At 35.0% G+C, this 25,697-nt stretch overlaps 1 protein-coding gene across 1 annotated transcript in view; it reads left to right on the top strand.

Annotated features, from left to right (window-relative positions):
* LOC121370264 (retinoblastoma-associated protein-like) overlaps positions 1 to 23,922 on the top strand; it is a 32,122-nt gene extending 8,200 nt beyond the window's left edge. The window contains exons 7-22 of the mRNA XM_041495395.1: positions 913 to 1,000; positions 2,254 to 2,427; positions 7,579 to 7,693; positions 8,232 to 8,386; positions 9,662 to 9,712; positions 11,093 to 11,214; positions 12,124 to 12,338; positions 13,549 to 13,613; positions 14,281 to 14,358; positions 16,282 to 16,386; positions 17,323 to 17,442; positions 18,417 to 18,478; positions 19,330 to 19,453; positions 20,516 to 20,643; positions 22,330 to 22,407; positions 22,968 to 23,922. Of these exons, the coding sequence (XP_041351329.1) occupies positions 913 to 1,000; positions 2,254 to 2,427; positions 7,579 to 7,693; positions 8,232 to 8,386; positions 9,662 to 9,712; positions 11,093 to 11,214; positions 12,124 to 12,338; positions 13,549 to 13,613; positions 14,281 to 14,358; positions 16,282 to 16,386; positions 17,323 to 17,442; positions 18,417 to 18,478; positions 19,330 to 19,453; positions 20,516 to 20,643; positions 22,330 to 22,407; positions 22,968 to 23,019 (1,732 nt within the window). The 3' untranslated portion in view covers positions 23,020 to 23,922. The remainder of the gene's footprint in view (positions 1 to 912; positions 1,001 to 2,253; positions 2,428 to 7,578; positions 7,694 to 8,231; positions 8,387 to 9,661; positions 9,713 to 11,092; positions 11,215 to 12,123; positions 12,339 to 13,548; positions 13,614 to 14,280; positions 14,359 to 16,281; positions 16,387 to 17,322; positions 17,443 to 18,416; positions 18,479 to 19,329; positions 19,454 to 20,515; positions 20,644 to 22,329; positions 22,408 to 22,967) is intronic.
* Positions 23,923 to 25,697: the final 1,775 nt, after the last annotated feature.

Below are 25,697 nucleotides of genomic sequence, written 5' to 3'. Positions count from 1 at the left end.
TTTGTGAATGTGTGTGTTAAATTTGTCTGGTATGTTTTGTGAATGTATTTGTTAAATCTGGCAGGTATGTTTTGTGAATGTATGTGTTAAATCTGTCAGGTATGTTTTGTGAATATATGTGTTACATCTCTCAAGTATGTTTTGTGAATGTATGTATCAAATCTGTTTGGTATGTTTTGTGAATGTATGTGTTAAGTATTTCAGGTATGTTTTGTGAATGTATGTGTTAAATCTGTCGGGTATGTTTTGCGAATATATGTGTTAAATCTTTCAGGTATGTTTTGCGAATGTATGTGTTAAATCTGTCGGTCTTTAGAGATAACATTTTTGGTGCCATGAATATAGGTAGTGTTTTCTGTGGCTTATTTTAGCATGGTACAGCACCACGCTTTTTGAATAATTAATTCTAAAATTACCTTTATAAAGAGGATTCGTCATAAGTGTTTTTTAATATGGAAAATATCATGCAAGTTGTATGTTAATCAGTATTTGTCAAGGCTCTGCAGAGGTTGATATTTTACATATTAAAAAACACAAGCAGTGAATTCTATTATCCTATAACACTTCTAAAATAACATTTTCATTCTATTTTTAGTAAATCACAGAACTAAACTCACTTCCATAAGTCATATGACATCGTCACAATTAGCACAAATTGCTTTGACGTCATGGATTTGAAATAAATCTTATGAAAACGTTACGCTCAGTTATAGAGGTCTTGTTGGCTTGTAAACAAACGACCCATTGACAGAAACACATTTTTAGCTAGAAACCTTGCAAATTTGCATATACCTTTAAATTTGCATACCATTGTTACACAGGTTAATACCCTAAATTCTCACATGGATTTATAACATGGATATCATGGGTAAGTTATAGGATAAAACTTGATATTAACTGTTCTGATTTCAGAAATGCTCTCAACACCGTTGCCCAACTGAAAAGTGTTCTGCGTCAGGCTAGTGACGAACCTACGTCTAAGCTTAAGGAATATTTTCAGGTATGCTCTTCACTTGGTGGGAATGTAGTCCACAGCCATTACTATTACTAATAGTATTAGAGGGTGGCGGTGGGGGAATAGTTTTTAATCTAGCTGAAGTTTATACATTACTGATTTTACTGCATTTTGTTTGCTGTTTCAAAATCCACTTGTGAAAACATGCATAAAAGATTTTAGTCGTTAAAGGGGCACTTACGACTACCATAAGCTCCCATCCCCCCACCCCATTCACATAGAGTGGTCCAGACATCCTGATAGCCAATTAAATGGCTAAACATTTTCTATTGACCCATGCATGGGTGTCCAGTTTTCGTAATGTGATAATTACTTCTTATAGAGAATTAATTTTATAGAGAAATTTTGTTTTGTTTGTGTTTGAAAAAAAAACAAATTTATGAAGCAATTGTTAATCAGGCCACTGGAAATTGTGAGACTTAATTATTTAGTTCTCACATCACTCTAGCAAGTAACTTTGTGTAACCTATTCAGGGCTTCTAGATTATGGTAGCCCCACTCCCATGGCTAGTGATATTCAGTGTTGGGCTAGTCAATAACAACTATTGCAATGCCCAACGGCTAGTGAAATAAAAAGTTGTTAAATGCTGCATTTAAGTATATTTTGTAAATATGAATATCCTGCCCCAGTCTTAGTGTTTTTAAGCTCTATCTGCCTCTTTAGGTAACATTACTATTACTAAAATTATATTAACTTAAGTAAAATAGGGCTAGTGAATTTTTAATCGTGGCTAGTAAATATTCACAATGCCTGTTTTCCGTTAACATATTCAATTTAAGACATCTTTTAAGTGACAGGTTTTTAGATTTTTTATAAAAATACACTATCCATTGGATTAGTGATTTAACAATTTACTAGCCTTGATTAATAAGTCACTTACTCACTAGCCCTATTTTTAAGTAAATACAATTTTACTAACAATAATAATCTGATATGTCACCTAAAGAGGGAGACAGAGCTTAAAATCCTTTAGATTTGGGGCTGGTGGAGGATATTCATATTTACAAACTAGACTTAAATTTAGCATTTACAAAAAAAAAAATTCACTAGCTGTCGGGCATGGTGATTGTAGTTATTTACTAGCCCAACATTGAATATCACTAGTGATAATCTAGAAGTCCTGTACGTAGACATAATGGGTTATGTGAAGAAGAAAAAAGTGTTTAGCTGAATGTATTTTTGCGTAACCTATTCTTTCCTTTCTCAGAAGTGTGTTAATGATTTTGTTTCCTTTCAGAAATGCTCTACCAACGTCACGGTTCCAATAGCTAATAGATTGAAGAGTCTCAAAGAAACCTTTGTCAGCAAGTTCGCTTCCATGGCTAAGACCAGTCAACGATCGGTAGCTGAACAGCGAGTCACCATGGCAACGCGACTCTACTATCAAGTAATGGAGTCTATGCTCAACATGGTGAGTATCGTGAAGAAAGGAAAGGAATGTATGTTAAACTATTTTATTTCGTTTTAAAATTTAAAAATACACCATGTTACGCAAACCAAACTTTTTTTTAAATAGCCTCTTTTGATGTTATGCCAATTTTGAATTGGCAAAGACCTGAAAATGTCTGTTATGTATTGTTGTTGTTTTTTGTCAGTTATGTATTGTTGTTGTTTTTTGTCAGTAACACAATTTTATTTTGTTTTCAATTAAAAAACAAACATGTCACTCAAACCAAATTCTTTTTTTGGCATAACCCCTTTTCATGTTATGCCAATTTTGAATTGATAAAAAGACTGAGTATCATTGTATAGTCTTAATTCAAGTGTCACTGTATAGTCTTAATTCAAGTGTCACTGTATAGTCTTAATTCAAGCATCACTGTATAGTCTTAATTCAAGCATCACTGTATAGTCTAATTCAAGTATCACTGTATAGTCTTAATTCAAGCGTCACTGTATAGTCTTAATTCAAGTGTCACTGTATAGTCTTAATTCAAGCATCACTGTATAGTCTTAATTCAAGCATCACTGTATAGTCTTAATTCAAGCATCACTGTATAGTCTTAATTCAAGCATCACTGTATAGTCTAATTCAAGTGTCACTGTATAGTCAAGTGTTACTGTATAGTCTAATCCAAGTGTCACTGTATAGTCAAGCGTCACTGTATAGTCTTAATTCAAGCATCACTGTATAGTCTAATTCAAGTGTCACTGTATAGTCAAGTGTCACTGTATAGTCTAATCCAAGTGTCACTGTATAGTTGTAATTCAAGTATCACTGTATAGTCTAATTCGATTGTCACTGTATGGTCTAATCCAAGTGTCACTGTATAGTTGTAATTCAAGTATCACTGTATAGTCTAATTCAAGTGTCACTGTATAGTCTAATTCAAGTATCACTGTATAGTCTAATTCAAGTGTCACTCTATAGTCTAATTCAAGTGTCACTCTATAGTCTAATTCAAGTGTCACTGTATAGTCTAATTCAAGTATCACTGTATAGTCTAATTCAGGTGTCACTCTATAGTCTAATTCAAGTGTCACTGTATAGTCTAATTCAAGTGTCACTCTATAGTCTAATTCAAGTGTCACTGTATAGTCTAATTCAAGTGTCACTGTATAGTCTAATTCAAGTGTCACTGTATAGTCTAATTCAAGTGTCACTGTATAGTCTAATTCAAGTGTCACTGTATAGTCTAATTCATGTGTCACTGTATAGTCTAATTCAAGTGTCACTGTATAGTCTAATTCAAGTGTCACTGTATAGTCTAATTCAAGTGTCACTGTATAGTCTAATTCAAGTATCACTGTATAGTCTAATTCAGGTGTCACTGTATAGTCTAATTCAGGTGTCACTGTATAGTCTAATTCAAGTGTCACTGTATAGTCTAATTCAAGTGTCACTGTATAGTCTAATTCAAGTGTCACTGTATAGTCTAATTCAAGTGTCACTGTATAGTCTAATTCAAGTGTCACTCTATAGTCTAATTCAAGTGTCACTGTATAGTCTAATTCAAGTGTCACTCTATAGTCTAATTCAAGTGTCACTGTATAGTCTAATTCAAGTGTCACTGTATAGTCTAATTCAAGTGTCACTGTATAGTCTAATTCAAGTGTCACTGTATAGTCTAATTCAAGTGTCACTGTATAGTCTAATTCAAGTGTCACTGTATAGTCTAATTCATGTGTCACTCTATAGTCTAATTCAAGTGTCACTGTATAGTCTAATTCAAGTGTCACTGTATAGTCTAATTCAAGTGTCACTGTATAGTCTAATTCAAGTGTCACTGTATAGTCTAATTCAAGTGTCACTGTATAGTCTAATTCTATAGTCTAATTCAGTGTCACTGTGTCACTGTATAGTCTAATTCAAGTGTCACTGTATAGTCTAATTCAAGTGTCACTGTATAGTCTAATTCAAGTGTCACTGTATAGTCTAATTCAAGTGTCACTCTATAGTCTAATTCAAGTGTCACTGTATAGTCTAATTCATGTGTCACTGTATAGTCTAATTCAAGTGTCACTGTATAGTCTAATTCAAGTGTCACTGTATAGTCTAATTCAAGTGTCACTGTATAGTCTAATTCAAGTGTCACTGTATAGTCTAATTCAAGTGTCACTGTATAGTCTAATTCAAGTGTCACTGTATAGTCTAATTCAAGTGTCACTGTATAGTCTAATTCAAGTGTCACTGTATAGTCTAATTCAAGTGTCACTGTATAGTCTAATTCAAGTGTCACTGTATAGTCTAATTCAAGTGTCACTGTATAGTCTAATTCAAGTGTCACTGTATAGTCTAATTCAAGTGTCACTGTATAGTCTAATTCAAGTGTCACTGTATAGTCTAATTCAAGTGTCACTGTATAGTCTAATTCAAGTGTCACTGTATAGTCTAATTCAAGTGTCACTGTATAGTCTAATTCAAGTGTCACTGTATAGTCTAATTCAAGTGTCACTGTATAGTCTAATTCAAGTGTCACTGTATAGTCTAATTCAAGTGTCACTGTATAGTCTAATTCGAGTGTCACTGTATAGTCTAATTCGAGTGTCACTGTATAGTCTAATTCGAGTGTCACTGTATAGTCTAATTCGAGTGTCACTGTATAGTCTAATTCGAGTGTCACTGTATAGTCTAATTCAAGTGTCAGTGTCACTGTATAGTCTAATTCAAGTGTCACTGTATAGTCTAATTCAAGTGTCACTGTATAGTCTAATTCAAGTGTCACTGTATAGTCTAATTCGAGTGTCACTGTATAGTCTAATTCGAGTGTCACTGTATAGTCTAATTCAAGTGTCACTGTATAGTCTAATTCAAGTGTCACTGTATAGTCTAATTCAAGTGTCACTGTATAGTCTAATTCAAGTGTCACTGTATAGTCTAATTCAAGTGTCACTGTATAGTCTAATTCAAGTGTCACTGTATAGTCTAATTCAAGTGTCACTGTATAGTCTAATTCAAGTGTCACTGTATAGTCTAATTCAAGTGTCACTGTATAGTCTAATTCAAGTGTCACTGTATAGTCTAATTCAAGTGTCACTGTATAGTCTAATTCAAGTGTCACTGTATAGTCTAATTCAAGTGTCACTGTATAGTCTAATTCAAGTGTCACTGTATAGTCTAATTCAAGTGTCACTGTATAGTCTAATTCAAGTGTCACTGTATAGTCTAATTCAAGTGTCACTGTATAGTCTAATTCAAGTGTCACTGTATAGTCTAATTCAAGTGTCACTGTATAGTCTAATTCAAGTGTCACTGTATAGTCTAATTCAAGTGTCACTGTATAGTCTAATTCAAGTGTCACTGTATAGTCTAATTCAAGTGTCACTGTATAGTCTAATTCAAGTGTCACTGTATAGTCTAATTCAAGTGTCACTGTATAGTCTAATTCAAGTGTCACTGTATAGTCTAATTCAAGTGTCACTGTATAGTCTATTAGTGTCACTGTATAGTCTAATTCAAGTGTCACTGTATAGTCTAATTCAAGTGTCACTGTATAGTCTAATTCAAGTGTCACTGTATAGTCTAATTCAAGTGTCACTCTATAGTCTAATTCAAGTGTCACTCTATAGTCTAATTCAAGTGTCACTGTATAGTCTAATTCAAGTGTCACTCTATAGTCTAATTCAAGTGTCACTGTATAGTCTAATTCAAGTGTCACTGTATAGTCTAATTCAAGTGTCACTGTATAGTCTAATTCAAGTGTCACTGTATAGTCTAATTCAAGTGTCACTGTATAGTCTAATTCAAGTGTCACTGTATAGTCTAATTCAAGTGTCACTCTATAGTCTAATTCAAGTGTCACTGTATAGTCTAATTCAAGTGTCACTGTATAGTCTAATTCAAGTGTCACTGTATAGTCTAATTCAAGTGTCACTGTATAGTCTAATTCAAGTGTCACTGTATAGTCTAATTCAAGTGTCACTGTATAGTCTAATTCAAGTGTCACTGTATAGTCTAATTCAAGTGTCACTGTATAGTCTAATTCAAGTGTCACTGTATAGTCTAATTCAAGTGTCACTGTATAGTCTAATTCAAGTGTCACTGTATAGTCTAATTCAAGTGTCACTGTATAGTCTAATTCATGTGTCACTGTATAGTCTAATTCAAGTGTCACTGTATAGTCTAATTCAAGTGTCACTGTATAGTCTAATTCAAGTGTCACTGTATAGTCTAATTCATGTGTCACTGTATAGTCTAATTCAAGTGTCACTGTATAGTCTAATTCATGTGTCACTGTATAGTCTAATTCATGTGTCACTCTATAGTCTAATTCATGTGTCACTGTATAGTCTAATTCATGTGTCACTCTATAGTCTAATTCAAGTGTCACTGTATAGTCTAATTCAAGTGTCACTCTATAGTCTAATTCAAGTGTCACTGTATAGTCTAATTCAAGTGTCACTGTATAGTCTAATTCAAGTGTCACTGTATAGTCTAATTCAAGTGTCACTGTATAGTCTAATTCGAGTGTCACTGTATAGTCTAATTCAAGTGTCACTGTATAGTCTAATTCAAGTGTCACTGTATAGTCTAATTCAAGTGTCACTGTATAGTCTAATTCAAGTGTCACTGTATAGTCTAATTCAAGTGTCACTGTATAGTCTAATTCAAGTGTCACTGTATAGTCTAATTCAAGTGTCACTCTATAGTCTAATTCAAGTGTCACTGTATAGTCTAATTCAAGTGTCACTCTATAGTCTAATTCAAGTGTCACTCTATAGTCTAATTCAAGTGTCACTCTATAGTCTAATTCAAGTGTCACTCTATAGTCTAGGTGGGATGTAGCCCAGTGGTATAGTGCTCGCTTGATGTGAAGTCGATTTGGGATCGATCCCTGTCAGTGGGCCAATTAGGCTATTTCTCATTCCAGCCAGTGCACCACAACTGGTATATTAAAGGCTGTGGTATGTACTATCCTATCTGTGGGATGGTGCATATAAAAGATCCCTTGCTACTAATGGAAAAATATAGCATGTTTCCTCTCTAAGACTAAATGTCAAAATCACCAAATGTTTGACATCCAATAGCCAATTATTAATAAATCAATGTGCTCTAGTGGTGTTGTTAAACCAAAAAACCCCAACAACTGTATAGTCTAATTCCTCACTTTGTTTTCTCCAGGAACATGAACGGCTGTCGCAGAATGACTTCAGCAATCTGCTGAGTCATGAAAACTTCCATCGATCTCTCCTAGCGGCGTGTGTGGAAATTGTTCTCATGACGTATGGATTGTCCCGTAAGTTGGCTTTATTTGTCCTTTACTGGTCCAAAGGGAGGGGACTATAGGTTTCTTCTCTGACCATCCATCCGTCTGTCCCACATATAGTTTTCCGGATGCATTTTCCACAATGCCTTGAGCTAATGAGCTAAAATTTTGTTTGTAGCTTTATCATGTACTGTTACAAATCAAGTTTTGACTTTCATGCCGATTTATCCATTTTTGACAGAGTTATGTCCCTTGAAGTTTAGTCATATGAAAAAAAAAATTCTGGATTTTTTCCCCCGATGCCCCAAGATATTTAGCTGAAATTTCATTGCAATTTACTCATTTTTCACAGAGTTATGGCCCTTGAACTTAGGAGATACGAATTTTTTTTAGACCCGGTAGGGGACATGTGTTGCTTTATGAATACTCTCAGATTGCTTGTTGTATTTTAACCGATACTGTCATTGAATAATACAAACTGCATTTTGCTACAATTAGAAGATCATGACTTCTCAATGTGAATGAGGCCCGGAGGTATTAACAAATAATTTTTATAATATTATTTCAGCGAGTCACTCAAAAGGATCTTCTATAAGTTATGAAGACTCGCCATTCTCATTTCCATGGATACTAGAAGTATTTGACCTACAGGCCTACGATTTCTTCAAAGTATTAGAATCATTTATTAAAGCGGAACCCAAACTTCCAGGTGATGTCATTCGAGTAAGTGGAACTCTTTAATTGTTTTTAAAATTATTGATAAAAAACAGTATAATTTATCATAAACTATAAATGATTTCATAAACTGTACATTTGTAAATGTTCACAGACATCTAGCACAACACAAAAAGAACATTCTTCTAGATATTTCTGAAATTGTGGATTTTAGCATGACCCTAATCCTAGCAGTCGACCGGCCAAGACTTTTTTTGATGGCTTTTTTTATTTTAAAGTGGGTAACCATATTATATAGTTTCATGATAATCCAAACTTTGAGTAAAACCCGGTTACCACTGCATCATTTGACCTTCAAGGTCAAATATTGAGGTTAAAAGGTCAAATAAGATCAAATATCAATTTTCATCTGAAATCATGTTAACATGTTAATTCTAGATGCTTTTAACATTAAAAAGTTCATGACTATACCTACATTTGCCGCTATTTCAAGATTACACCATTTACTTGTAGAACAAAACAACACTTTTCTACTTAATTTTTATTGCAATTGTATGTTATTTCAGATTTTACATGCCTCAACAAATGAAGTTAAACACTGCAGATTCTTAGAGTATAGCATTCATAGATAATTTTAGATGAAAACTGATGTTTGACTGTACTTGACCTTTTGACCTCAATATTTGACCTTGGAGGTCAAATGCCACGTTGGTAACCAGGGTTTTCTTAAACCTTGGACTATGAGGAAGCTACGTAGCAGCATTAGTTACCCACTTTTTGCCATCAAAATGTTTTTAAAGCACATTTCACAGGATTGGGCAGTCAGCTATTATTCTTTGGTGAATTCCGCACAAAGTGCGGGACGTAGCCCTGTGGTAAAGCGTCTGCCTGATGCACAGGCAGTCTAGGATCGATCCCCATTGGTGGGCCCATTGGGCTATTTCTCTTTGCCAGTGCACCACAACTGTTTTATTAAAGGCCGTGGTATGTGCTCTCCTCTCTGTGGGATGGTGCATGTAAAAGATCCCTTGCTCTTAATAAAAAAAATGTAGCAGGTTTCCTCTATAAGACTGTCAAAATTACCATATGTTTGGCATCAAATAGCTGATTATTAGTAAATTAATATACTCTAGACATCTAGTGGTGTTGTTAAACAAAAATACACTTTAATTCCACACATGTAGTGTTCGGAATCTGTTGGAATGTCATATCATCATTTCATATTTTTGGTCTAATGACAACAGAAAACAAATATTTCAACTTGCTATTACATGTTGTAAATGTCTTTCTGGTTTTGAATAATTCTGTTAATTTTTCTTGCAGCATCTACAGAGTGTTGAACATAGAATTCTAGACTCAATAGTCTGGAGAGAGGTAGGTGTATTTTTATGTATGGTTGTTATTTTGTAACCATCTCTGAAAAAAACTTGCATAGAGAATTGCAATCCAATACTGAACAAAATCATGAAGTTCATGCCAATAATTCCATGATCATGTACAGTATTAGTGTGTATTTAAATCTGTTATTTGGGCCACCAGGATCCAAATTGAAAAGTGAAAGGAATATTTATTTATTGACCCCTGAGCTTAATATAGTTTATAGCTATTGTAGTGTAATGATATTTGCTTAAACCCCAGTCTCACATACACAAATTATCTCCCAAATGGGCCCGATTTAAGAATTCTTGGTGATTCTTGGATATACGTACTAAGACCGTAGGGGGTTTCTGGCCTTTCGTCAGTATTCTTGAATGTTCTGGATCGACTCCCGACTGTTTTGAAATGTTCAAAACTGTCGGGAGTAATCGTGAATAAAGTTGAAATCGTGACTCGATCTTACGAGTTCATGAGGGCATTGTGCGTAATCGTAGTATGTTCGTAGACGCATTCGGGATATTCGTCATTAAACGTGGAGTATTCGTACGACTCTCTGGCTCTTTCTCTGCTTCTGGTCGGTTGCTGACTCATTGAAGAACGGCATGGTGATGTTCCCTGCATGCAGAAAGAACGTCAAATGAAATTTGGCCTGTTCGGCAGCCTTCATATAGGGGTCTTGCGGCAGTCGTACTGGTTCTTGAGGTAGTCGTACTGGTTTGTGCGGATTCGTAGGCGTGTCGTAGTAATTCTTGACGCGTTCCCCATTAATCGTCCTGATTCGTAGCGTATTTGGGAAGGCATCCAAGGGGACACGTAGTAGGTCGTCCCGATTCATTACGAATCGGGTTCAAGATCGTAGTGGCATCGTATTAGTTCTGGCAGCAGTCGTAGGCAGCTCGGGAAAGAAGCCGAATCGTGCAATTTTTTTCCGAATAGTCGGGAGCAATCAGGGCTGCATAGGATCGTGTATATTCCTGGACATTCAGGGTATAATTCGTGTATGTGAGACTGGGGCTTTAGTGGACAGTAGCGTCAAGAAAAGATAAGTCTGTCTGGAAAAATAAGTAAAAAATGCCTCGGGTATGTTGCAGTGTCTGGCTATTCTTTAAACCCATAAATACAACTATTAAAATATTGAAAACTTGAAAAGTAGAAAAAAAAAGTGTTTCCAGGCACCTAGAAAAAAAGTCTCAACTCTTAAGAAAAAAAATCCCAATTTCTTTTTAGTTAAAATGTGTTGTAAGTGAAAAGAGTACATACATAACATTTTATCTGGACCTGTAGTGATCATTGTAGTATTTAACAAAAAAGAAGAAGAAAAAAAAGCTGACCTAGCCCAACTGATTGATTTTGAATTTTTGTTTCTCTTTTAAACAGGGCTCAACACTGTATACAGCGATCGAGAAGGCTAATGGTGGACAGCTGTCGACTATGGTTGAAATATCTCCACCCATCGATCCCCTGGCAACAGGAAACCAATCATCAAGTGCTGCTGAAATGTAGGAGTTATTTCCCTTCTTTACAGTTAATATAAATTATGTTTCTTTTTTAAACAATATTTATTGATGTTTGTATTAGCCTTGTATTTGGATTGAGCAACAGGCGATGCCTATATTAAGGTCTCCCCCTACATTTGACAATTAAAACAATTTCATGGCAGACAAAATAATAAAATTGATTTAAAACAACACATAGACAGATAGACAAGAAGTGGAGATGTGTGTGGAGAGAGAGAGAGAGAGAGAGAGAGAGAAATATATATAGAATAGGAGAGAGAGATATAGAATAGGAGAGAGAGAGATATATAGAGTAGGAGAGAGAGAGCGATATATATAGAGTAGGAGAGAGAGATGTAGAATAGGAGAGAGAGAGATATAGAGTAGGAGAGAGAGAGATATAGAGTAGGAGAGAGAGGTGAGAGAGTGTGTGTGTGTGTGTGTGTGTGTGTGTGTGTGTGTGTGTCCTTCAATAGAAGCTTTCATATTTCAGACCTCAGTGCTCATAACTGTTTCACCAAGGCATAGGAAAAAGAAATTTATCATATGACAAATGGCCTTTGGCTGGGATGCAAATGGCAAATTTGGAAAACTGAAAGTATGTTGGTTTTTTCTCTCTCCACGGTTATGGTTTTCGTTTTTTCTTCTATAACCAAAACCGAACTGATTCCATAGTTAACCGCACAACACTATGATGAATATAAATCTGAATATTCAGTCATTCTACTGTGACTGTCAATAAATATTTTTATCGCCAGGCAGGCAACCTGAGATGTGATTGACTTTTCCATCGGTATTTTCAATCGACGGCCGATTGGGCGACCATTAAGATCAAACCCTGTCTTTTCACTATTTGATACATAGCGTATGAGATGTCATAGCTTTACCATTCCTGTTTTGTTTTGAATTTAGGTATTTATCGCCAGTGTGCCATTCCTCTGGTATTCGTCCGCCGACACCAAGGAAAGCTTCTCAGAACTCTCTACCCGGTGCTAGTCCCAGTAAATCCGTTCCCAAAGCCAGTCCTTTGAAATCCAGCTCAACGATTGGTGCAGCCAGTAACTCCGCCTCCCCGGTGTCAAAACCACCAAAACGTTCATATTGTTTGACGTTATTCTTCAATAAAGGTAATTTGTCGTGTCTGCTGTTTGTATTTTTAGTTCTCCATATCTTCCATTAAACTTTTTAAAAAAAACTTAATTTTAACTGGCCTTTATAATTTTAAAGTAAAATTTTGCCTGTGTTATTTTAAAAAATAATATCGATCAACTTCTTGGTATTAAAATTAAATCAACTTACATAGATTAACAAAACTAATAGTGTCCATTTTCACGGTTAAAACTAGGGTATGAGACTTTAAAATATAAGCAGGTAACTTTCGATACGTAAAAACCTTTTGACTATTTACTATTAATTATATTATTTTCATTTTAAAAGTATTATAGCCACCAACCACTTTTTTTTTGGTGGTATCTACCTTTTTTTTAGCCTCAGTTAAATTTAAGCTATTTCAAAGTTAAAGTTTGTTTTGTTTAATGACACCACTAAAGCACATTAATGTATTAATCATCGGTTACTTGATGTCAAACATTTGCTAATTTTGACATATAATTTTAGAGAAGAATCCTACATTTTTCCGTAAATAGCAAGGGATCTTTCATATGTATCATCCCACAGACAGGATAGCACATACTACGACCTTTGATATACCATTCTAGGTACACTGGCTGAAATGAGAAATAACACAATGGGATCATTGATGGGGATCAATCCAAGACCGACCGCGCATCAAGTGATCTTTTTACCACTGGGCTACATCTACCCTTTGAGCTAGTACGAAGGAAGGAAATGTTTTATTTAAAGACGCACTCAATACATTTTATTTACAGTTATATGGCATCAGACATATGGTTAAGGACCACACAGATATTGAGGGAGGAAACCTGCTGTCGCCACTTCATGGGCTACTCTTTTCGATTAGCAGCAAGGGATCTTTTATATGCACCATCCCATAGACAGGATAGCACATACCACAGCCTTTGTTACACCTGTTGTAGAGCACTGGCTGGAACGAGAAATAGCCCAATAGGTCCACTGATGGGGATCAATCCAAGACCGACCGCTCATCAAGTGAGCGCTTTACCAAGCTAGTATGAAGACCAGGACAGTCCAAAACTCATTTGATTGGCCAAAATTAATAATTTAAATAAAACGTTTAAGTAACCTGTTAGATAACTGTAAAAAAAGCTATAATAGATGAAAATATTTTACACCGCCTTAACAACTATGGTCAGTTGCTTTATCTTGATAATTATTTTTATAATGGTTTCATTTCAGTTTGTCGTCTTGGTTACCACAGAATCCAAAAGTTGTGCACAATGCTGCAGGTTTCAAAAGACTTGGTAAGTAACAACAGGAATTTATCACTTTCACTTGTGTCGTCCTTTCAGACTGCCGGTAACTCTTGTGGTAATTTCCCACAATTTTAGTGTAGAAATATTGTTTTATTACATACCCAGTGCATTAAATAAAATAAAAAGATTACATACCTATTCAATCTTACTGTGGTGATAAAGACATTTTGTATTGCACATATGTGCGATCTGGACTGGAACTTTTAAATGGGGAATTCCCTTTTTATTTTTATTGCAGTTAACACCTTTTATTTACTGACGTCATATATGATTTATAAATGACGTCACATCGTATCTGAAACATTACACCAGGCTGCCGCAGAGTATTTTTTTTAATGTTAAGTAAATCCATAAAAAGTGTTTTGATCATAGATTTAACAAAGTGTTGTTATGACGTTAAATTAAAGCTGTTTTTATAAAACATAAAAGAAGGCATGTAATAAATACAGAACTTCACATACGTTGTTTTTGCTTCCTATTTACTGCACTTGTTTATTTTGTGAAAGAACATACCACTTGACTGCTACGCAGTCTCGTGGTATATATATTCTTGTGCAAAATAAATTTGACATGTTCTTCATTGCACTTGTTAATAGTGCACAAGATTTATACCACTCGATGGCTACTAGTATATGGTTCTGTTTATTTATTTCAGCAACAGAAGGTGTGGACGTGTTTTGAGTTCTGCATAACCAACAGACCTGGGCTGGTGAAGAACCGACACATAGATCAGGTTAGTCTGTGATTTGCGTGGTCAGTGAGGTTTCTGGTGCAGTCAGCTGATGGGTGTTAAAGGGACATACCCTAGTTTTTAAACACTAGTGCATATTTGTGACTATTAGAGCCGTTTTTGATCACTTAAATCATACTTTAGTCTTTACTTAGATTTTATTGTTTAGATTATTAATTTCCATATATTCGAAGTGTTTGTGCTCATCCTGGTGTTTTTAATATCACAAAATGCATTTGTCATATTTTTAAAATGCACGTGCGTCAGAAAAGTAACAGTTATGGAGTCGAGTTTTAGAGAGTATTTCACCATTTCACAGTCACAGACTCATGTTTCACTCAATTGTAACTTTATCCAAATGTGTTCCAGGTTTATAGATTAACTAAACTTAGTGTTAATTTTCACGGGTTGAGACTAGGGTTTGTCCCTTTAACTAAACTTAGTGTTAATTTTCATGGGTTGAGACTAGGGTCTGTCCCTTTAACTAAACTTAGTGTTAATTTTCACGGGTTGAGACTAGGGTCTGTCCCTTTAAAAGATAAAAGTTTGTTTTGTTTAACAACACCACTAGAGCACATTGATTAATTAAGCATCAGCTATTGGATGTCAAACATTTGGTAATTCTGACTCATCAGAGGAAACCCACAATATTTTTTTCTAATGCAGCAAGGGATCTTTTATATGCACTTTCCCACAGACAGGATAGCACATACCATGGTCTTTGATATTCCAGTTATGCACTGGCTGGAACAAAATATTAACGCAATAATTTGGTCAAGATGGCGGAAAAAGAAACTTATTGACGTAGTTTTTACTAAATGACGTCATTCTGCACGCGTTAGCTTTGGAAAGACCGATCTATTCCAGGCTTCTAGAAATTTTTTTTAATCCACTAGCCATGGGATAAGTGATTTTTTCGAATTTACTAGCCATGATTAAAAATTCACTAGCCATACTTTACTTTAAGTTAATGCAGTTTTACTAAATAAAAGTAATAATCAGGTATGTCTCCTAATGAGGGAGATAGAGCTTAAAAACACTAACATAGAGGGTTGGGATGGGGTCAGGATATTTATATTTACAATATACCCCAAAACAATTCACTAGCCATCGGGCAAGGCAGTAGTAATTATTTACTAGCCCAACATTGAATATCACTAGCTATGGCAGTGAGACTACCATAATCTAGAAGCAGTGCTCAATTTTAAGGATTTTCATCGCTTGCCCAGAGGGCAAGTATGGGTTCACATTGAGGTTGCCACTCCAAAAATTTTGTTTCCCTGATTTCATCCTTGTTTTAAAAATAAAGTTATATTTATATTCCAATAAAACAGCAACCAACAAGTTTGAAATTAATATGTTGTCAATGTAAAATGTCATATGTACTGTCTGACAATAAAATATTTTACTTTTTAATAATGTTTTTAAATGTTTGTAGTTATACACATGTACACATAGGGCCTAATTGCTTAAGATTTTTATGATTTGATGACACATGACCTATTTTCCAATTGAATGCACTCTATGTTCCAATCGAATGCACTCTATGTTCCAATTGAATGCACTGGGATGTTTACTATTCAGAACACTTCAGCTGATTACGATTTTTCCCGATGTCTCACAGAATCGGCTGAGGAGTTCCGAGTGGCAAACAAACCCACATGATTTTGACTGATTGACTGACGCTTTACTAACGACAGTTTAAAAGTGATTTTTGGCAAGAAAACTACACATTATTATGCGACACAACTCGCCTTTTAGTGTAAAAAAAAAAAGCCAGTCGACCGATGGGCAACTAGTATCATAGAATTAAGTTGCCTGACTGAATATTAGGTCGTCACAGATGACCGTAAAAATTGAGCGCTGTAGAAGCCCTGATTATTCTTCACTTAGGAAGTGGATGATGTGTTCATTTTTCTATTACAGATAATGATGTGTTCTCTGTATGCGATCTGCAAGGTAGCGGACAAGGAGATCAAGTTCAAACACATTGTACAGATGTACCGCAACTTGCCACACGCAGAACAGGAGGTGAGATATTGAGATTATTACACGAGCACGATGATCGTTCGGAAATTACCAAACCAATTTGTTAATTATGAAGGCTAGCTCCAACACTCACCAGATTCGCTAATTACAAAGTTTGAAAAACAGTTGGCAAAGCTTAATTTTGTTTTTGAGAAAACCTTTCCGGTAACAATTGATTTTATGGAAAATAACTTGGTTTTTGTGATTTGTGAAGTCTGAAAGATAATTCGATGAAATTTTCTGCTCACCCAATACTAGATTATGTTATTCCCTGGGTGAGATTGAGAGGTATGACACAATTCTCAAATGAGTTTCATAATTTTCATGTGATTGTAGCGTGAATGATACTTTCTTTATTATCCACATGTTCAAAACAATTAGTTAAACTAGTTAAATTAGTCATTAAACTGAAAAAACCCTGAATTTCACCGAAATTGCCTTTTTCACCAAAGGACGACCATTGAAATATGTGATAAACAAGAACAAGTTGTTTCTGTGAAGTGCTTTAGTAATAAATTGAATAAGGAAGTGTGTTGTAACCTATAAGTTACCAGAGCTCATAGTTTATAGTACATGGATTACTAGACACCATGCTTGTTTTAACACTTGATAAAAACATTGACCAGGGTTTGAAATAGCGGCCTGCAAAAAGAGAAGAGCAGTCCATTTTTTAGACCTAGCAGATAAAATAAAAATTCACCTGCTAAAACCACCAAAACAATTCAGGTCATATTTTACAAGAGACCGATGCAGCTGAGTGTTTGTTTATTTTGTTTTTTAGAACCTAGGCCCAGTAACACAAAGCATGCGTAACACTTACATCAGACATACACCACACGTTATGTATGATGTACGTCTGACGTAAGTGTTACGACTGTCTTGTGTTACCGGGCCCTGGATCCTAGCTGCTGAGTGACTGTCTATTTTGTTTGTCACCAGGTGTACAAGACTGTGTATATACAGGAGAAGGACGTGGACTCGATTATCGGCTTCTACAATAAGATCTTTCAGAACAACATGAAGAACTACATACTCCAGTTCTCAGTGAACAAACTCACCGTAAGTTCTTACTGTCTTGATCTCATTATCGGCTTCTACAATAAGATCTTTCGGAACAACATGAAGAACTACATACTCCAGTTCTCAGTCAACAAACTCACCGTAAGTTCTTACTGTCTTGATCTCATTATCGGCTTCTACAATAAGATCTTTCGGAACAACATGAAGCACTACATACTCCAGTTCTCAGTCAACAAACTCACCGTAAGTTCTTACTGTCTTGATCTCATTATCGGCTTCTACAATAAGATCTTTCAGAACAACATGAAGAACTACATACTCCAGTTCTCAGTCAACAAACTCACCGTAAGTTCTTACTGTCTTGATCTCATTATCGGCTTCTACAATAAGATCTTTCAGAACAACATGAAGAACTACATACTCCAGTTCTCAGTCAACAAACTCACCGTAAGTTCTTACTATCTTGATCTCATTATCGGCTTCTACAACAAGATCTTTCAGAACAACATGAAGCACTACATACTCCAGTTCTCAGTCAACAAACTCACCGTGATCATCGTTATTGGTAAAACAATCAAATTTATTATCAAATTAGCTGTCACAATCAGCCATCGATCCCTAAAAATGACCGTGACGTGCCGCCATTGTTGTCAAAAAGCACTTTTTCAACTCAAAATTCCAAGGCATTTACCATTGAAAAAACAAAAACTAAGTTGTCTTCCTTTTCCTGTTATACAATTGTTTCCAGTGAGTGTCGTGTGCAAAATGGTGGGAAATATGAATTGTGGAATGCACTATATACAGTTTACAGTATATCACCTGGCGTGACGTCGGGCGAGATATCTTGCCTGCAGTAGTCAAATGGTTAAAATGTGCTGAGGTGTCGTTTAACAAATGTGCCTTTCCTTGTTTTCTTTTCTTTTTTGTTCTTGTTTTGTTCATGGCTGGGAGTGATACATGCTGTAAGAATTGACAGTAGATATGTTACAGTGACCATTGTTCTTTTATTTCAGACACCAGTGTTGTCTCCAATCCCCACCAAATCAGTAAAACTGACAGCATCACCAGTTTTCAGGTTCGTATAATAACAGATTTCCAGTTTTCAGGTTCTTGTGGAATGTTGTGTGCTTATTTCCAGTTTTCAGGTTCTTGTGGAATGTTGTGTGCTTATTTCCAGTTTTCAGGTTCTTGTGGAATCTTGTGTGCTTATTTCCATTTGAATTTATATCTAAACAGGGCTAGCTCTGGGTCAGCAGAAAATTTCACCAAATTATCTATTAAACTTAAACAATTGCAAAATCCCAGTTATTTTGTATCAACATATCAACTATTACATAAAATTATTTCGCCAAATTAAAATAAAATTTGCTAATTGTTTTCAAAATTCGCAATTGGCAAATTTGGCAAGTGCCAGAGTTAGCCCTGCTGAACCTCGTATATCCGTCCGTCTGTTGATCTGTCTGAGTTACTACCTATTTTGTTACCTTGCACTGGTGTTGGTTCACATGTCACATTATTATTCCTAGTACTTTAAGCAGTTTTATTTTGACTTCAGCTTAATGGATGTTGTAGATTTTAATTAATTTTATTTTAATTAAGTTTGTTGCTTCCTTTCATAATTCTTTTACTGTTAATATTTCAATATTTTAAAAGTCAAAATGGCAGGAATTGTTGTTTTGTCATCCATTTTCCTCCTTTTTTATTATCCTGAAAGTGACTTATTTACTCCAAGGAAAAGCTTAATTTAGTAAATATACTTTATCTGTTTTTATCCGACGCCATATAACCGTAAATAAAATGTGTTGAGTGCATCATTAAATAAAACATTTCCTTCTTCTTGTTATCTGTTTTTGCTTCAAAGATTTGTTCATTATCATTTTTGAATATTTTTAGTTGTGTAATGTCGTCTTTGTTTGTGTTTTCCAGTGTTCCAGGTCGTAAAAACTTCTACATCTCTCCACTAAAAGAATCTCCGTTCAAATCACCACCGTCCCCGAGTCAGCTGACCCCCAACACCAGACAGCTGTACAGCTTTGGCGAGGGATTTGGTGTATGCGATGTTTTACTGTCCATTTAATCCCTCCAACCCCCCCCCCCCCCCCACACACACACACACAACAACAACAGCAACAAACCCCTTAAAGAAACAAAAATGAAAAAAACACTCGAAAAAAAACACACCAAAAAAACCCCCAGGAGACCGGAAATGTTTTTGTTTTTACAATTATGCTTATACAGTTGGTAATCAATTTGAAAAATTCATTACCTCAACTACTATTTAACATTTTAGAAATGTCTGAAATTTACTTGTTGGTGTTATTATTAATTTGTGTATTTCAGATTCAATTGTACAGGGGTGGGAATTCTTCTCGGATCAGCTGTTTTCCTCTCATGGAACATTGCGTCTCCTCACATTTTAATCGTCCTTTCCTCTAAAATGTATCAGCTTGAACAGATTTTAACCTAAGATTTCAAGAATTTCCGGGACCCCTCTAGATTTCCTCTTTTTTTACAGTTCACCAATTCCCACCCCTGATTATAAGGAGTGTCTTATTTTTTTCATGTTATCGGGGTTTGAAGTTTTTTTTAAAAGCATGGCAAACTTTTATGTAGACATCTTCACTGATCTACACAGTTTGTATGTGTCTGTTTTTGTCTCACCGTTATGAAATAAAAAGGAAAGGTACTTTTGTGGTGGTCCTGGCATCAATGTTTGCGATAAAAGATCTGCACTGAGATCAGTTTCTCACAGACCTAGGTCAGTGAAACTTGGTTTATGGTTGCACCTATGGATGTGCATCACAGTGGACCAAAACATTTGTTTCATATTTTCATCAAACTTGGTTTATAGTTGCACCTATGGATGTGCATCACAGTGGACCAAAACATTTGTTTCATATTTTCATCAAACTTGGTTTATGGTTGCACCTATGGATGTGCATCACAGTGGACCAAAACATTTGTTTCATATTTTCATCAAACTTGGTTTATGGTTGCACCTATGGATGTTTATGGTAGGCGAATTCCACAGAATTTTTATTTTCATTAATAACCCAACAAACCTGGAAAAAATGATGGACTATCATTAAATGGACATTCCTTTCCTTTCCAGTCTCACCACAAGCTGCAGACGATAAACGACAGTTTGTCACCGACCAAGCGGTTTTCAGTGACGGGCACAACACCAAAAAGTTTTAAGAGACTGGCATTCGACAACCCTCCCGATGATGACTGTCAGCAGTAAGAATTTATTATCATAGTAATTGGGAATTAATTATGCTGAGTGAATAAATTATGCTAATTGTGATTAAATTATGCTAATTGTTCATTTTGATTTTGGGATTATTTATATTTTCAGACCTTACCATTTAAAGGTGCTATGTCAAAGTTGAAACTACAATATTTGGTTATTTTCACCTTTTATTTGTAGTAAATAACTAGAAATTAATTGATCACATACATAATATTTCCATAATTAATTCCCCACTAAAATAAAAAAACAATTCTACAATTATTTAGTAACTATTGTAATTTTTTATAAGCATATAGCTGGGGCCTAATTCACTAAACTATCGCAACTGTGATCTCGCAGTGCAATGCTAAAAGACTTACAAAGAGGATGCTTTGTTGTCTAGCAGAGCCTAAGAGACCTTAGCGATCTTGCAGTGCAATGCTAAAAGACTTAAAAGAGGATGCTTTATTGTCTAGCAGAGCCTAAAAGACCTTTGTGAATTAGGCCCCTGAATGTATAAACTTTATGTTTCAAAGCAAAATGTTTTAAATATTTTTGGTGGGAACCGCCATTATTGTGACCTTGATATAGCACTTTTAAGGGAGCTATCACTTTCGCACCCCATCACTCCCGTAAGACAAGGGGAATTATTTTTAGCTCCCCTTACAATATGAATTTATATGATGTCAGTATATTACTATCTTAAATGGTTTCCCATAATCCGGCTTCACTTGCCCCCACCACCCACCCACATGCACACCCCCCTCCCCCTCCCCCCAGTACTGTACTACCATTACTAATTTTACTAAAGAAGGAAGGAATTTTTTTATTTAACGATGCACTCAACACACTCCAAAATTAAATAAGAGAAAGAAGAAAAGATCGGACTATTTAATAATATTAAAAAAAAGAGAAGTAATTTCGACATAAAATTTTGAATGCAGATCTAAAAGTTTAAAGTCTGATCGATATGTCCACGCGAGTGGCCTCGTTAAGGCCATTTGGGTGCACAGCTTAAAGGGACGAGATGGGTTGCATCCCGTCAAGAAAACCCCTAGATTGACAGTCGATAGACGTTGAAGGTGTAGTGCTGTGCTGAAATACAGATCTTGAGAAGCCGGATCCGTCTGAACGAGAGAGAGTATCAGACTAGGGTATAGTCCAGTCGTCATGGGTTGGTATAGTGGTGCAGACGGGCCCGACTCCGGAGGATACGAGATGGTATCACTATAAAGCAAGGTAAAGTCTAGAAAAAGAGTAGTAGGGGCCGACCCCGCTTCCTATTTCTTCTTAGAGTGGGGCGGTCAATCTTCCAGTGCTGCTAGGACAGGCTCGGACATGTAGAGACTAAACGCGAACAACTTGAAATCCATTTCTGACTATTGACAACTCTACCTTCCTGCACTCATAAAAGACAAACGTTCCCGTTAAGATCTAGAGCCATGTATTATGTGATATTTCTACACTGAAACAGTTTAATCAGCTTTTTCCTTTTGTCATGTTCATTTCTTATTTTTAAATCATTTCACCTAAGTTTCAGCTTTTTTGTTTTATGGGGTAAACACTGTGAATCTGGAATTGTGATACGTATCGTATTGTGGGTTATGTATTATGATTTGTATCATATTGTGAGGTAGGTGTATCATGACACCCTGGCCCCTAATGTGAAGTGTAATAAATGGTTTGTGTTTCAGACCTCCGACGAAAATCCACTGTGTTAAGAAAATCCACCCTCTTGATGGCTGTCCTCAGAATACCACAGATGAAATTCGGTTAGTGTTAAGTTTATTTTTTTTAAATAAATTTAAAGATTGATTATCTTTTTTTTGTTAGACAGTCACAGTAAAAAAAACTTGTGTAGCAATCTCTGAAACGTGCTTAGCAAATCACGAACACAATTTTGAACAAAATATTTCTTGCAGTTTACAAAAACATTATCAAATTTAATTACTGGAATTTTCTTTGTTAGACTTGTTAAAGTATTACGTTCTCTGTGTATATATTAAAATCGCCGAAAACTCAGGAAAGTACCTTTAAATCATGTTTGGTCTTTGTAATGTTCTAGATTGCTGTGTTTTTAAAGGTGGATTCATATTTCACTGCCGACTCTTGTTGGCGAGTAGTTGACTCACCCAGTTCTGGTTCTCATCAAACCTAATCCTCTTTTTTCAGTGAAGTCAGTGTGGTTTTAACACAGTTCATATTAAATTTTGGTATGCGTTCGTTAACTCTTTTTCATTTACCTAATAAAAAAAAAAAAAAATTTCATTTTCACATAAGGTTGGCAGTCAAACAATGAATTGACCGTAACGCTATTGCTTTTGTTTTTCAGTTCCGAGTCATCGCACAGTAACACTGGTGAAAAAGGCACAGTCTCTTCCTAGAGTGTGACATACCGCCACTTAACGCACGCAGAACTTGGTATTCGTTAATAGGTGGCAAAAGTCAATTTTCTGTAGCTATCACAGCCTCCAACACTGTTTATGTTTCATGCTTACAATTATACATCTCACTGCGCTCAATAGATATTACTTTCAAAGGTGAATACTCTTATTGCCTAATAGATACTGTCATTCAAGATTAAATATATTATGGATACATTATATCATATAAATATATCATATACAGATATTATATCATAGATATATCATATGGATGTTATATCATACAAATATCATAACTTCAAGACATTATAATATTTTCATAATGCATAATGGAATTTACTCGCTCTGTTTGTTTTTTTAATTGATATATTCCCATTTGCCATAATCTTTTTGTGGAGCATTTTAACACACTTGGAAGTCACATTGTAGGTTTTTTGTTGTTTTTATAATTTCTACACATCTCATGATTTTGTGATCATTCTAATGTTTATGCAGCTCAAAACAATATTCACAGGTCTCCCAGACCTCCTATATTTTTATAGGATCCTATAAAACTCCTATATTGAGATTCATTTCCTATATTTGACTCAATTGCTTTGCCAAAATGCCGATGAATAAAATATGTTACCGAGTGAAAGGCAGCCAACCTGTCAGAAATTCAGAAGGTGCTTTGAATGTGTGAGATCTGTATCAAGTGCCAATAAAGATCCTGCTCACCTGATGAGGTGAGGAGGATGTATTACTGATACAAGATGCAAAAATGCGACCAGTGTCCCATTTGGGCAACTTAAATATTAAAAAATAATAATGTTAGTCGTCCAAATAATATCTTCTTTAGAGCTATAACATATGAGCCACTATTAATATTTGTATGCATCTATTTATTCCACATTAAAATCTTGCTCGTGGACAGACTGCACATCGAGCGAGCACTTTACCACTGGGCTACGTCCCACCCATTCCTTCACAGAATCACTGATGCTTTTTTATTCATTCATGTGACTGTCCTCACTAAGGGACGCGATGTAACCCTGTAACCAAGAGGTAAAGTGCTACCTTGATGCACGTTCTGTCTTGGATCAATCCCCGTCTTGACTTTCTTGACCTGGTAACCTAACGACTGCTCTCGGCTTATTTCGATGCCTGCATTGGTGATGGCATCAACATGGGCATTTAACATTAAATTATATTTCTGACATTTTACCGTTTCTCACAAACCTTGAATCTTGAGTGCTAGATTATTTAAAATTAAGTGATAGCTAAACTTGTGGATGTTCATCACATAACACTTTAAAATAATGTTTTTTATTTTGTTTTTATTGTCATAATTTTAAAAGTTATGAGAATTAGATTAATTATGAATTTTATATTAATAAATATATAATTACAACTTTCTGTTGTTTTGCAATTTAGTCAATTCTGATTGATTGTCATCGCTGAAAAACTGAATGTTATTTGTCAATAAATTGCAAAAAATTAGGTCGTGTAAAATGGGATGCCATTAAATAAAAAGGTAATGAAAATGACGTTAAAAACATAACTGTTTTTTTTTTACGGTAACTAAGTTGCTTTATTTGTAATTTAAAGAATTATTTGTATTTTTGTGTGAATTTATTGATGTATAACGGATATAATATAAAATTGCTTCACTATACTATGTGATTTTATCAATTTCTGACTGTTAAACATACACAAATTTACAAACAATTCTTATTAAAGAATATATTTTGTTTTTATTAAATTGGAGAGTGAAAAAAGGTCTCAGCTATGCTTAACTCTGTCAAATTCGATGGTCTTCAGAAATATATTGTCTATATCTGTAGAAAAATACATAATAAAGTACTTTGTCTGATGACATCTCAGTACAATTTACGTTTTGCTACACTTTGTCGTGAGAGAAAAGGGGAATCGGGTACTGCAACACTGGATACTACAACAACAAAAAAACCAGCAAGGGATTTTAATATACATTTTCTATAAACAGGATAGTACATACCATGATCTTTGATGTACCAGTTGGAAGAGAATGAAACCAAAGTCCATCAAGGGTGATCAAGGGGAAAGTGGATATAAAAGATCCCTTGTTACTAATGGAAAAATGAAGCGGGTTTCCTCTCTAAGACTATACGTTAAAATTACCAAATGTTTGACATTCGATAGCCGTTGATTAATAAATCACTGTGTTCTAGTGGTGTCGTTAAAACAAACTAACAGAATCTTTCATAGTGTGGCAGAGGTCTTGTATCAGTATGACGTATATTGGGTGTTGACAATCCAAATCTGGTAGAACTAATTGATGAATGTATTGCTAGGAATATTCTTTGAAAAGTGTCATATAAATTGTATTTTATACAATGCTGATTTTCGAACTGAGTTAATTTAATGGATTGTTCCTAAGTTTCCTTTTCTTCTTCTTTTTCTGAATTAATTTTATGTGCAATATTATAGATGTTTGCAATTTTTAAAATCTTAATGTTCAAATGCTTTACTGATTTTAGGTAACTTGACATAAACTAATTTCTAATTTGTTGCTGTTGTAAATAGAATTTACTAATAGGTGATTGGAAAAGTAAATATTAATTTTTTTATTTGTTGCTATTGTACACATAGGTCAGTAAAATAAATTAAATATTTTAATCTTAAAAGTTATTTATTGTTATTGCTAGCTAACATTGGTC

The sequence above is a fragment of the Gigantopelta aegis genome, chromosome 1 (genome assembly GCF_016097555.1).
Source record: "Gigantopelta aegis isolate Gae_Host chromosome 1, Gae_host_genome, whole genome shotgun sequence".
In the NCBI taxonomy this organism is placed as follows: domain Eukaryota; kingdom Metazoa; phylum Mollusca; class Gastropoda; order Neomphalida; family Peltospiridae; genus Gigantopelta; species Gigantopelta aegis.
The sequence above is the reverse complement of the archived record's forward strand: the minus strand, read 5'-3'. Positions and strand labels throughout refer to the sequence as shown.